The 14,554-nt window shown below is 37.7% G+C and overlaps 1 protein-coding gene across 1 annotated transcript in view; it reads left to right on the plus strand.

Annotated features, from left to right (window-relative positions):
• COL12A1 (collagen type XII alpha 1 chain) overlaps window positions 1-14,554 on the plus strand; it is a 100,752-nt gene that overhangs the window by 19,538 nt on the left and 66,660 nt on the right. Inside the window, 5 exon segments of the mRNA XM_032681271.1 lie at window positions 717-989; window positions 11,931-12,200; window positions 14,053-14,112; window positions 14,115-14,164; window positions 14,166-14,319. Of these exon segments, the coding sequence (XP_032537162.1) occupies window positions 717-989; window positions 11,931-12,200; window positions 14,053-14,112; window positions 14,115-14,164; window positions 14,166-14,319 (807 nt within the window).

Raw genomic sequence — 14,554 nt, forward strand, 5'->3', positions numbered from 1 at the left:
CTCTAACACCTGATATGGCAAGGTAACTTGGGTGAAGAATCTACCAGTATATTTAATTAATTGTCCTCATGATTCTTCATATTGTCAGTGATATAAATTATATACCTTTTGAGCAAATTCAGACCCTGTTTGTATTTTGTTCTGAGTGCTTAGCAAAGAATTAATGAAACATTTAATTTACGGAAGTTATCACTGTAGACTTGTGTGAAGATGCATGATCCTTTAACATGTATCATGCCTTATGAAACAAAATCCAGAGAGTATGGAGACATTTATGAATGTCCTAATCATTGTTGAAATTTCACTGAGGTCTTAGATATTATAAGAAGAATTATAATCAAAAGAACTCTGTAGGTGTGTTAATTTAATTGGTCATCTTTGACTTGATTCTGCAGATAGTGACTTCAACATGGATCTTGGTGTGTTGAAGTTGAGCATATGTTAAGTTTCTAGTACATATAAGTACTAGAATAATTGAGCCTGTTTTAACAGAAAAAAAATGGAAATAAAAAGACTTTATTGAGCATTTTTGCCTAAGGAGGGTGGGGATGGAATTCTAAAATCCTGATTATGGTAAAAGTATACTGTAGCAGTGTTAGTGCAGGCTATTCAGGAATTATTTTTTATCATAAAATCCTATGTTGTAGTAACCTAAAAAATCAACCAAGAAATGAAGCTTGTTTCATCTTGTTTTCAACCTCTTTTGACATGTGCAGTCCGAGGAAATCCAAGAAATTTGAAAGTTTCTGATGCTACAACATCAACAATGAAGCTGTCTTGGGGTGCTGCTCCAGGCAAAGTGCAGCAGTACTTTATAACCTACACTCCAGTTGCAGGAGGTGAAACCAAGGAAGTGACTGTGAAAGGGGACACTACCTCTAAAGTGCTGAAAGGCTTGGACCAAGCCACTAGGTATGCATTGACTGTGTCCGCCTTGTATGCCTCTGGAGCAGGAGACGCCCTTTCTGGAGAGGGAGAAACACTTGAAGGTAATTATTTAATGCTTTCTGTACGGTCATTCATTTATTTGATTGATGTTTATGGTGTCTTAAAGTGTCTTCTCAAGTTTTCCATAGAAGCAAATATATGAATGAAAAATAGGCATAAAAACACTCTCCTACTTTACATGGATTTTCCAAACCTACTGTCCTCAGAGAAAAAAAATGGGTTAAATCACTGGTTGTGGAGGCGACTCTGGGTCTCTTGAAAAAGGTGTTCCCCAGGAGCACCAACCAAAACTGACTGTGCTTCTACATTAGCCTCAGTGAAATATTTTGTCTTATAACTTCTGAACAGTTTTAGTGGCAGATTGTTCTTAATGTAAGGGGATTAATTAATGGAATTAAAGTATCTCATCCATTTGAAAATTTGCAGCATCGCTACTGTACTGAGACTGAAAGATGTTCAGGGGCCATTTTTGTATTAGAGAAATAACATCTAGTCTAGGCAAAGAGATAATGAGTAATACCCTGCTTCTAACTAAAAACCTGGAGCTGAGCATAAACAGACTGCTGGCTAAGCATGAAGTCAGAGCCACAGACTTTCTTATAAGGAGGGGAGACTGCTCTTTCTCTGCCTTTGAGTGGAGAATTTCCCAGACTAGTTCTCTGTGAGCATTCTCAATGTCATCTGTAGATTGTCAGAGGATAAGGAAAGCTGCATCCTAGGCCTTGAAAGGAAATGTGACTGCTCTGTGCTGGCCAGGTATGTATTGCTGAAGGCTGGCACTGCAGCTGTGAAGGCATGACACTTGAAAACATCTTGCAAATGAATTATGTGGAATTAAGACTTGTCCATTGATGCTAATGGAGTTAGAGACTAGCAATATACTTGACTCCCGGTTTCTGCATAAGTCTCACTTTTTGTTTACAACATAGATTAGAAACCAAACAAGAAAAACCTTTTTAAAAAGGAAAATATAAAATCAAATAATTTAAAAAAATAATTTCCAGTGATATACCAGTGTGCTGAATTCTTCCCACTTAAGTTTAGGCACTTACTTGAACACTGCAGTTTGCAGCATGGATGCTCTAGAATTCTGTGGTTGATGAAGAAAGGCAGATAGTCCATCTGAGATCTCATTTTTCCTTCAACTGAACATTTATTTGTCTATTGACTACAGAAGGAGCAAATGAGAGCTCTAGGCACCAACACCCTGCCCATCCCACTAAGACAAAGATCCAATCCATGTACTTACGCTGAGACAGGATGTAGCCGTTAGAGAATCAGGCACCTTGCAATTCACGCTGAAAGTTCCCTAACTCACTTGCTTTCACTACCCACGCAAGATCTGAATACTTCTTTTGAGGGAAAAAGAGCTTGTCTTCTGCCCAGAACACTACTGAGATCCAAGTAAATGAGAAGAGAGATCTGCTGCCCATATCCTCCAGAAAAGCCAGAGGTGATCAGGACCTATTGAACTTCCCTGTTGGTGGTGGTGCTGACCCTTTTGAGGTCTAACACTTTTTTGGGGAGAAGAGGGAGGATGGAAATGTATGCTTTACACATTCTGGGAGAATTTGAATTCACATCTCCACCATCTCTACATTGCATCAGATTCACAAAGCTGCAGTGTATGCTGGGCAAGAATCTTCTTTGCTCTTTCCATTGAACCTGAGCCCCTGCACATCCAGGAATGTAAATTTCACTCTCAGAACAAAAGCAAACTGGATCTCAGGTAGACAGAGGAGCTGACATCCCTGCTTTTTCCTCTGTGCTGTCAGTGGTTACAGGAATTCCTGTCTTCCTTTGCGAATCTTGAGAGGCCTCTGTCTCGCTGTTAAACAGACTGAATTGTCCACATCCTTAGGGAGATGCCTCAAATTTTAGTAAAGGATTGACCAAGTTAACCATTTACATTTGGTGGCAACATTTTCATTAGTATATTTGTAGTAAACTCATGAGAAATCCTTTATTAACATGGAGATGTGGCGAGATCAGGTGTGTTTCAAATTCATAAAGTAAGCTTACTTTATCCTATCATAAAACTTGAGCAAGAGAAAAGTCTTTTAAGGCGTTACCTAGAGCTTCTGTTAGAACATATCCTAGAGAGCAGTGAATGACATACAGTAGAATCCAAACAACAAAGTCATCGGAAAACCAGAATTCAGTCTCAGGTACAGACTGTCTTGTCCTTTCAGTGCTCCCTGCCCCATCCCACCTCCCAAGGGCTCCGATTCCTATTTGGCCTTTCTGCCTTACTAAATTGTTAATAAGAAGAAAAACATTTTCAAAATCGGTTAAAGAGTCAAAGAATTTAAAAGAATAGTTGCCTATATCTCAGAAATGAATTCGTATGAATTCAGATGAAATTTAAAATGGGTGTTGCACTGAAAAGGTTACAGAGGCATTCCTGTAAGAGATTTTACTCTAAGCAACTGAATTAAAACATTACATAAAAAATTCTGTGACAGATTTTTTCTTGGGATAAATATGAATAACCGAGCATCCTATCACTCAACTGAATTACTTTTTATTCAGTTCTTCAGCTGGGAGAAAACTAAATTAGAAATTACTTGTACCATTTTGACATATATAGCTTTGTGACTCAAATGTAAATTCTTTGAAGATTCAGCTGGATTTGAAAATCCTATCGTGTGCACTCCAAAAAACATTACTCTTCATATTAAAACTGTCTGTTTAATTTTCTTGGTTAGATAAAATGTTAGTAAGAGCATTGTAGAGATGTCAGTCATTACTGGGTGATCAAAGGGAACAAACAGAATACAAATTTCTGTTTGTATGACAGCAAAGGCCTAAATCAAATTTCCTTGTGGAATATCTACCTTGTATTTCAGCAATCAGCATATCTGCAGTTTTGAGGGGCAATAAAAGTGCTTGAATTAGGCCAGAACTCTTTGAACATGGTCTGTAGATATTTTAAAACACTCTTTGACTAATGATATGAAAGATTCTCAGAATATTTGTTGCAGTATATAAGACAATATTTCACTGTATGGTATTATCTTACCTCATTGAAGGATAAAATGACAAAACCTTTGAGGAAAACCAGACAATTAAGAGCAAAAGGTTTGCAATTTTGGAACTGAAAGGTATCATTCAAACTTCAAAGCTTAGTATAGAAGTTTACATGAAAAGAGAAGTCATGCTGGCTGTGAAGCTAAAATAAAAATGGTTGGACCCGGATGAAATGTTACACAGGTCGGTGAAGTGAATACTTGACCAACAAGTAGCTGAAATAATTTGTCTGACTGAGGCTGGAAACAGGACAGATCTTAACTTCTGGAGAAGTAAACTTATCAACAGTAATGACAAAAAAGCTGTGAAAGGAAGCATAAAAAAGTGTTTAGTATTTCAGCTAGTTTTTCCGTGAGCCATGGTGTCTGAGAAACAAAACAGTGTGGTGTGTGTTTTGCATTGCCAACAACACTGAAATACGGAGCACTAAAGTGTTTTCCTGTATCAGGAATCCCTATGGGGCTTACTTGATGTCTTCACCATATGAATTCTCACCAAACCTATTCAGTGATGCCATAGCCGCTGGCCACTTCAGCTCCTCATCATATCAAGAGCTAAGCTTGAGATTGCCTTTCAAACTGGGACAGTTACTAGTTCATGGTATTGATATGTAGCCTAAGAGGAATCAGTTTGAGTGTAGTGAACATTTCAGCCCTAACAGGCAAGTGAGAAAAGGGGAACTTGATACAGTAGCTTCTCCAGCTATCTTATAGTCAAGTGGCAGGAAATGAAAAATCCAAACTCTCAGATATTTATGGAATTTTACTGAATTACTAAATGGTCTCCTGCAATTAAGGGTGTAGGCAAGCATTCTTACGGCTTTCAGTAATGATTTATTTTGCTCTGCATGTAGTAGGAGAACTCGTATGGGCAGTTACACTATCCCAGACAAGGGTATCCTTCAAGAGAGCAAAAAACTGAGAAGTTTTTAGACTGCTCTAACCTGATCTGCAAGGACATGTCTGCCCAGGCTTTCACTGAAGGCCCTTCAGTTATGTTTGTTATCTCCAAAGTATTTTGGAGCAGTTACAAATTGCTCTTGGAAGTTCCTCCTCTTCCTCTGCTTTGCTCTGCAAGGAAGTTTTTCAGTGTTTTGAAGTGACTTGTTTGTTTCAGGATTCACGGGAAAAATCAATCCACATAAACCCAGAAATCATTCTGTGTACTTGATATCATTTACCAGCTGGGTAATCTCAATTTCACCTTGTATTTTTATTTTTGCTAAGTATATGCTTGTCCTTATTGTTTCTCTTCATAAAACAGAGAGGGCAAATATTCCCCCAAGTAACTGCAGATAATCTCTTCTATAAACTGTTTGCATAGCTCTCTGGTGCAGCCCAAAGATAAACACATGCCAGAGGATCATCATTTTATGAACTGCTCAGAGACAACACAGTATAGAGACTTTAGCAAATGAGTAATCAGAAAATGACTCATTTCTGAGAGTGCCATTCCATTACCAGGTAATTGTTATTCAGAGAGAATGGGTTTGTTTCTTTTTTGTGTGTTTGTGGAGCAGGAAAAGGGAAACAGTGTTTTGCCCCTTTGTTAAAGGAGTGTGCTTTCTTTCTTCAGTAATCCAAACTTCAGGAAATTTATAGTGCTCTCATCTTTTATACAGCCTCTTTCAGTCACAGGCTGATTTTGTCTAGTTATGAGGTACCGTCCAGAGGTGAAAGTTCTAGAGCTTTATATTTCATACTCCTTTAAGCATAATTGCATGTGCAAAATATGTGCTGTAGAAAACTCTCCACTTATACATATTCTCTCACTTTCAAAATATATGGTGATCCATCACTAGGCAGCTTTGGTTGGAGTCCTTCTAAAAAGGTGTCATGGAAAAAAGACATACTTTTTTGGCTATGATTCCCCTCAGCTCACACAAAGTTGTTGAAACTGCTAAAGTAAATTAAATCTGTGCAGACTGCCATTTGCCCCGGCGTGGAACAAGGCTTGTGAGAACTGAAGGAACTAAACAAATTAGCACTGATGGTATATTTGATGATGCATAATACAGATTGAAGAACAAGTAAAAAACACCCACAGAATGTCTTAGGGAAAAATCCCACTGTTATCCCCAAACACTCCAAACAAATAATTTGGCTTTCAGTGTGTTTTGGGATCATATGATCTTACCCAAGTCATCATACACCAGAAATAAAATACAATGAGAAACATGGTAAGGGCAGTGAGTGGAAATGCAGCAGACAGTGAGCAGTTTGTGAGTGCTACTGTTTTCCTAATCTGTTTTTTAATAAGAGATGTGGTTTTAAGTCTGGTAAGAATTTGGTTTTCTGCCCAAATTCATGCTGTCAGACGAAAAGAACATACTGTACATTAGCTGCTAAATAGATTAACTTTCATAATTTGCAGTTGTTTTAAAGAGTAACAAATTCATTGCTAGATTAATCAATCTATACAGAAATGCTTAATCCTAAGAAATGTCTGAAAAGTTTGAAAGCTGAGGATCTGTTTTATGAGTGCCCTTTTGCTGCCAGTTATATATTTTTCAGAACAACTTTAAGAATATTTGAGTAACTGACTGTAAGCAGGAAGTCATTGCACTTTTAAATACGAATTTCAGAGAAATTTAGAAAAAAAGCTAGGTGTTTGGTTTTTTTTTCAGAAAAAATATTCAGTGATCAGATTCCCATCTTGCTTTTACTGCGAAATTTCAAAGGGCTTCACTTATATCAGTGAAGATCCTAGGCTAGGCCCACTGTTTGTAAAAATGGACAAAGTTCTTTTGACATACATGAGATTGCTAGTCTCCATTAGCAGAGATGTCACCCATTTTATTTCTTACCTTTGCATGTTTTAGAATAAACAAAAAGAGGCACAGTGTATTATATTCAGGAGATAAATTTGAGAGATAATTATGTAGTAGTCTCTCCCCCTTTAGAAGCAGAATCTGTTTCTTTGATATAGGGCCCAATGCTACCATCCTGTTTGATGAGTAGCTATGTGTGCTGTGACCATTGGTCTGTACTAAAGCAATGTATGAAAAAAGGTTGTCATGGCTGAATCACTTTTAATTTTTAAGTTATATTCTCTTGTATACATTTCTTGTAGCTTAGGTTTGGGGATTTCTCTTTTTTGGTCAGAAAATGGATGGTAGTTCTTTGGTAAATAAATTATTTCTTTTTGCTGTTTCTATGGTAACATAAGAATGCTTTAGAAATTAATGACCTCCTACAGGCAGAATAGTGCAAATTCAAGTGACATTTTCTTACAATGAGGTTTTTAGCATATCACAGGGACTTTACGTAATGTTCAGACTGCGTAGTGCTGCTTCTGTCCTGACAGAAACAAGGACTTAGTGTCCTCAGCAATTTAATGCTGTTTCATGCATTTTTAAAATTAGACATTCCAAGATGTTTGAGTATGACATTTTGATAATCTGTGGAAAATTATCTTAGTTATATCTAGGAAATAAAATATGTAACAGGAAAAAATAACGCAGGGGAAGGTTGAGGGAATAATAATAAGATACTTCCACACAGTTGAGAGCAGTGTTAACTGATTAACTTTTGGAAAAGACAGATAAAATATTAAAAGGACTGAATATGAACACTTGTTGTTATCCTAGATCAGAGACTCAGGAGTGTTCTGGCCAAAGTCCCTGTTTTGGGTCAGAGCTCTCCTGGTTGGCATCTTCTTACCTTTCTGCAGAAGATCAAGAAACCTGCTCTAATAGGGCCATGTGAGCATCTCTCTGTGTAGCAAGTCCTTGACTATCCCCTGTAGTATGCCCACATCCCCTCTTGACATGCCTGAAGTCTGACATTCCAACTACTTTATGTCTTTGAGGGAAGGATATCAGCCAACCCTAGTGACTGCCTGAAAGTGATTCTGCTATCATCTCTGATGGGTGCACTTGAATCCTTGGCTGTGGGAATTTAACCTGTTGATTCAATGGGATACTCCTGACTTATGCCTACTGTAAACAAGGCAGGACTCAGGCCATAACATATACCTCTGCAAAGGAAGGCTAATTTATTCAGTTGATTATGACCTTTTAGGATGCTGGCTTAGATAAATGCTATGTTTAACTTAAATGAAACATGGCTCTGCATAAAATTTACCACTGCAGATTGATTTTGAAACTTGGTTTTAAAAACCACCATATAGAAAGCTGTTTAAACTTTGGGCCCAAACTGCATGCAAAAATCCCACTGATATCAGCTGGAGTTCTGTGAATGTTTCTGAGGGGAAAGGTCATTTGAATAAGCCCATTTAATTTTTATGAATGTCAACATTTTAATTTTAGCTGATTCAGTTTTGTGTTCAATAACAACAGTGTTTGCTGGAGAGCTATGGGAGGTAAGCCAAATGGACAGAGGGAAACTACTTTAATATCATATTGTGTCTCTGGCACACTACAGTGGAAAAACTTAATATGGAGACTGGACATTACAGAAGTCCAGAACAGGGTGTAAAAACACCTGACTGAAAGTTACCAAGTGAATTTTTGAGAGTGTATCTGCACTGAGCGATGGCAGAGGTGTGCAGGGGACTGTGGGCAGTGAAAAGTGCTCTGAGCTAAAAACGGCCAAAGTGAATCTGATGGCCTGAAGCTGGTGACTGGTTCGCTTTCCCAGGCAGAGTTTTGACCTGTGCATGCAAACACTTTGTTTTACTATATACATACTCAGTATGCCTTACAGCTGTGCTTACACCAGCTGGTTTGCTGCTCCAGAGCATCATAGGACTTCATGCCTGTTGGGGAATAATTTTTAAAAAGGAAGTCCTTCCTTGCTTGCTGATGTCTCGGGGGCTGTATGAAGTGATGAACATACATTGGCTTCCACTTGAAGTCAAGAAAAAGCAGGGGTGTTTTGACAGTTGCTTACCAACTAGCCAGCCAGCCCTTTTCTTTCTTACAGTGTGCATTGTCTTTCCATGCTCCTTATTTGTCCTGTTTGAACAAGCAGGCAAGAAGCAGGTGTAAGACAAGCATTTCTGAACACATGGACCAAGGAACAAAATTACTGTTCAGGTGTTAGTGTTGTAGATTTTTCTGTGTGCATGGAATGTAAGGAAGTTACCTAGGTATTTTGTTTTAATCCAAGGGAAAAGTATTTCAAAGGTCTAATTGTATGTTTGCTAGTCACCATGTTATACCTGTGTTATTGTGGAGCATAAATATGTTTCTTGACTCTGAATGTAGCAGCTTAGATAATATTTCATGGAATCCTAAGAATTTAAGACTTAGAGTTGGACTATATCTTAAACACAGCTGTTTCCTTAATAAAAAAACCCCTCAAAACCCAAAACCCAACCACTTCTGGGAGATTCAGTGAAGCAAAAAAAAAAAAAAATCTGTGAGTGAACTTCCGCCTCATGCATGAGGTGCAAATCAAGTTAGTGTGTTATGTTAAAGAAGTGTTCTCAATTGCAGTGTAACATATAAAAAGTCTAATTTCCCTTAGTAGGTAAGTTGTCTTGTCAGCAGTTTCCAACTATTTGAAGTAAAAATTTTCCATTTAGTTCTAGTGGTTTGGTAGGAATCCCAGATCCTTTTCCCTCTCTTACCTTGCCTTATAAAAAAGACATTTAGTTCCAAAGAATATTTCTTTCAGAACCAACATATTACAGTAACTGCAGTTCATTATAGTCCATTCCAAACAAATTATTTTCCTCCATTATTTAATGACCTCAGTAATTACTTAATCAATAAGGGGTTTAAATAAGCAGTTATTTTTGCAGCATTTCCAACATATATCATTAGCTCTGGTGTTCAAGAGCAGACTTGCAAAAAATTGTGCTGTGGTAGCAGATACTTTAATACTGAAATCATGTTGTGGCAGAGCCATGTTTTAAAGTAGCCAAAATAAAGTGACTTGTATATTTATATTACATTAAAATATGGAAAGAAAGGTTTTTATTGTGAGACATCTGTGCATTATATCAAGTTAAGTTTTCCATATTTTTTCCATTTGGATTGCCTTAATATTTTTTTTATTGTATGAAAAAGCCAAGATTTGGGAGTAGGAGCTTAAGAGCAGACAGAAAAATTGGTGTAATTTACTTTTGAAGGCAAATCTTTTTTTCAGGCTTCCAGGAAAATTGTTCTTTGGAGTTTAGATTCTGCCCTGGCTTTCATTTAATGCAGTCACTGAATTTGGTGAGACTTCATGAAGCATGAGCTGAATCAGGCCTTTTCACTATAACTTTTTTTCACTCTATGCAACCACTGTTATGAAAGGATAAGTGTTTACTAAAACTTAACCTTTTTTTGAAGAGAAGATGACATAAATCGTGGTGATTTATATTGTAGGGCTAAAAATTGGTTTGAAGAGTAAAATTGTAAGGACTGATGCAGAGTTAGGATGGAAAAGGATTGTCTCCAGAAAAACATAATGGGGTGTCTCTAAGACTGTGAAACCCCCACAACATGCACTGTTAGCTATATTTGAGAGTCATCTTCATGATTGTTGTGGTACCCTTTGGTTCTGTAATCTGTGTAGCTGATGAATCTTTACTAAATTCAGATAGGTTGACATTAATTTCCATTTGTCATTAAGCCAAGTGGGATTTGTTAGCTCAATTTTAATGAAGTTAAGCTGGCACTGAGATGTTTTCAAAATGAAGCTTTCTATAAGTAGTCTTGTTTGCTCCAGTGGGATTGGGTTTGGAAATGTTGCAGGTTTGTGGTGGAAGTAAAAGACGAATATGAAAAGTGAAAACACAGTATATGACTTAGAGCAACTTGTTAGCCTGAAACTGCTTCAGGCTTCTGAATGTAGTGAGCTCTGTTCTTGCAACAAGACTAAGGGGTGGAAATTGGATAGGTACTGAATTTCTTTGTGTTCAAAGAATTTTGATTCTAATCCTGTGGCTGCTGTGGTATAGTATAGGGATATGTTTTTATCAGTGAGGGTAAAACTTAACTGTGATGCCATGAGGCCACCTCAAGTGTTTAAGTCCTCTTGCTAAGCAGTCTCTCAGGAATGTCCTATACAGTTGAAATGCCACAGAGAATAACAGCAAAGAATCAAAAAGTTTCTGTGTGCATGTAGATCTGGTTCCATAGATCCCTTTTGCAGATTTTGCTTTAATGAGGCCATTGCACTAAACTCACCAGTGAGTGCTCCTTTCCTGCCATCAAAAACAAGCCAGTGCAATGGGAAAATTGAACATATGTTATAAATGTACATTAAATGTTAAACAGAGGCACTCCTTTCACTGCACCACTTCAAACCAATGAGCTTCATTTTTAAGCTGTGGAATTACTCTGGTGTGTTAGGTGAGATTCATGCATCCAGCTGACAATTGAGTTTCCCAGACTGATGAGCTGCTTCCTTTGTTCCAAGCTGGTTGAAACAACCTCCTCTGGGAGGACAGAGATACAGTTCTTCTGAGTGGAAAGATGGAGGGTGTTTTCTACTCTAAGGTTGGCATGAAGTAAAGTAAACTGCAAATTAGTTGTAAACATAAAATGAAATAGATGGTAGATCTGGTGAGTGGTAGTCTGGAAGATAATAGTACCATTAAACAAGAAGTTAAAGTTGTCAGAGAATGGACTGTTTGACCCAGGTAAAAGTCTCCTTTATTTAACCCCCAGAAAAAAGTTACACCCATAAGGACGAAGATGAATGAATGAAATAAAGTTATTTATTTGAGGGTTAGAAATTACCCAAGTGAGCTGCACCACATTTAATCACTGGCTTCATTCCAAGTCTTTGAATACTGCCATTTTTATTTTGCATATTCTAAAGCATGACTGCCAAGTTTCTTGCATGGTAAGGCACAGGATCATTCATAGTCTAAGGCTAGCTTGAAGCATCTTGTTGAAACATTAATGAATTTTCTCTTGGAACTACAAATGTATGACATTGAAACTAATATTGATGGGAAAAGTTTGTTTTCGCTCTTATGATCATTTGACTTTTACATTTGTACTTTGCTATTTGTTTTTAAGAGACATTTTGCTGTTTTCTTTCTTGCAGAACGCGGTTCACCACGTAATTTGGTTACCACAGACATAACTGACACTACAGTTGGGTTATCATGGACACCAGCTCCAGGAACAGTTAACCATTATAGGATAGTATGGAAATCACTTTATGATGATACAATGGCAGAGAAGAGAGTTCCTGGAAATACAGTGGATGCTGTGATAGAAGGCTTGGAGCCAGAGACTAAATACAGGATTTCAGTATATGCAGCCTACAGCAGTGGAGAAGGAGACCCAGTTGAAGGAGAGGCTTTTACTGATGGTGAGTGCATTACAACATTTGTAACATTCTGTTCTTGATGAAATTACCATTTTTAAAAGATAATGTACCTTATTTTTCTTCTTTTTTTGTCCCCCAAAAAAGTTACCCCAAACCAAAATGCCACCTCAGCTCAGTCAATTCTGACATTTTGCAGGACAATTAAAAAACACGAAAATCTCTTCTATGTCATATAGGTTGGGATTCAGCAAGAGTTACCTCCAATTTAAGATATGATTTTGTCTGCAAATTACTCTGAAGTCAGCCTTCCATAGGCTTAGTGTGACTGCTGGAAATAAGGTGGAGGAAATGTTATGGGTAGATGAAGGAGGAAAGGTGGTGTAAATTCCCACAGAATCAATGAATATGCTTTCCAAGCTAACTGCTCTTTCCAGTCTTCACAGTCCTCAAACTGAGGCTTACTGGGTGATTTTGATATTTGTTATTTACCTTTCTGGGGCTCTTGTTTTTTTTTCTTATTTGCCAAACATTATGTGTTATTTGTGGAAGCAGGCTCAAGCCTCTCCTGCAGTGTAGGCAAAGTGAAAAAACACCAAGAGGCCAGAGGTGGCTTGTTGCTTTATAGCCAGAACTGGCAAGTACAGCAGTCTGAATGAATGAATGAAGGGATGCCTTGAATCAGCCTTGATGTTTCTGTTTTTTGTCTAAAGGGGCCATGTGAAGACAAAGGCTGAGGGAGAGGTCTGGGGAAGCATCATGTGTGTTTATATGTTCTTGTACTCTTTCCCAAGCATCTGTTTTGACTGCTGTTGGAGAGAGGCTGCTGAACTACCTTAACCTTTGTCCTTGACCCATTTTAGTTTTTCTTAAGGTTTTGCAAGAGTAGTGATTGCTGCTGTTCCTAAGAGCTGACTCCCCAGAGTCAAAGCAGACTGCTGTCCCACGCCTTCCTTCTTTGTTCAAGCACAGCAGCATTAGCCATCCTGCCCTTTCCAAGTTAAGTAGGCAGCTTAGTCATATAATTTGTTGCTTCTCTCTATGTGCTGACTGAGGGAACTTGCTATCAGGCCTATCAGTAGCCCCAGAACTGAGACTAATATTGCATCTTTCTGGTACAAACAATGATTAGAAATTGTCACTTCCCAGGAGCTGCAAAGCCTACCTTACCGTGTGATGAAATATTGACCGATTCCAGTATGCCAAGAAGGTTCAGTTTGCCAAAACCTAGATGGCTTATTTCGGCTGACAGCCAGCATTGCATACCTTTCAGTTCACTTTGGATTATTTATACCATTTATACAGTCTGGAAAATATTTCTTAGAAGCTGAATGCTGCAATTTGTAGAGAAAATGATTTATTAGTCCACGGGCTTATTTCAGCACATATACTATGTTGCAAATAGTGATGAGTGATTTTCCAGCAGGATAGTTTGTATGGGCTCCAACACCCAGCAGTTTAGTTATTTACCAGTATCTTATCAGACCAGTAAACTCAAAACTTTGAAAATCTGAACACTATAGGATATTGTATTAAAGAAAAAATAACTTTATAATTTATCACTTTCAATTTAGACTGCTGAATCCATTATTTAATGGATTGCTGGAAAGTGTGACTAAAAAACCTCCCAATTATGCTGTGTCATCATGTGATTTATACTTCCCTGTTTTTCTCCCTGTAGTGAAAAGCACACTTCTGTTTGTTTAGTCCATTACAATTAAAAAATAATTAACAATGACCTGTGAGGTTCTGCTGTGCCTTCCCCACAATCAAATACTGTAATTTTAAAGAGGGCAATTTTATTCCTTAATACAGTAGAATTAATTTTGTAGTCATGCAACTGAATATATCGGTATGTGATAAAGTAAACATTTATCTGTATTTTTACTCTGAAAAGTGTCACCAGATGCCAGGACTGTGACAGTAGACAACGAGACAGAAAATACAATGAGAGTTTCATGGCAGCCTTCACCTGGCAAGGTCTTGTCTTATCGTGTGTATTACCGACCACGCAGTGGAGGAAGACAGATGTTTGGAAGAGTAAATGCTCCTGCTACAAGCGTAGTGTTAAAGCGGCTTAAGCCACGAACTACATATGACTTAAGTGTTGTTCCAATTTATGATTTTGGACAAGGAAAATCAAGGAAAGCAGAAGGAACAACAGGTATGTATCACAAGTTTGTACAGGACTTCATAATGCAAGTTTTGTGCTTAAAATTAATAATAGTGATACATAGAAAAGTGTGGTGGAGTCTGCCAAGATCATAAGAAAATGTTAGAGGCTGAGAAGAGAGTTTGATTTGTTGTGAGCTTCACTATGGCATAGCCTGAGCACAGCTTTTTGCTGTTGATATTGAGGGTGTAAATATGGTGTAAAATGCTTGAAAATACTAGACTTG

Source organism: Chiroxiphia lanceolata, chromosome 3 (genome assembly GCF_009829145.1).
Source record: "Chiroxiphia lanceolata isolate bChiLan1 chromosome 3, bChiLan1.pri, whole genome shotgun sequence".
Lineage (NCBI taxonomy): Eukaryota > Metazoa > Chordata > Aves > Passeriformes > Pipridae > Chiroxiphia > Chiroxiphia lanceolata.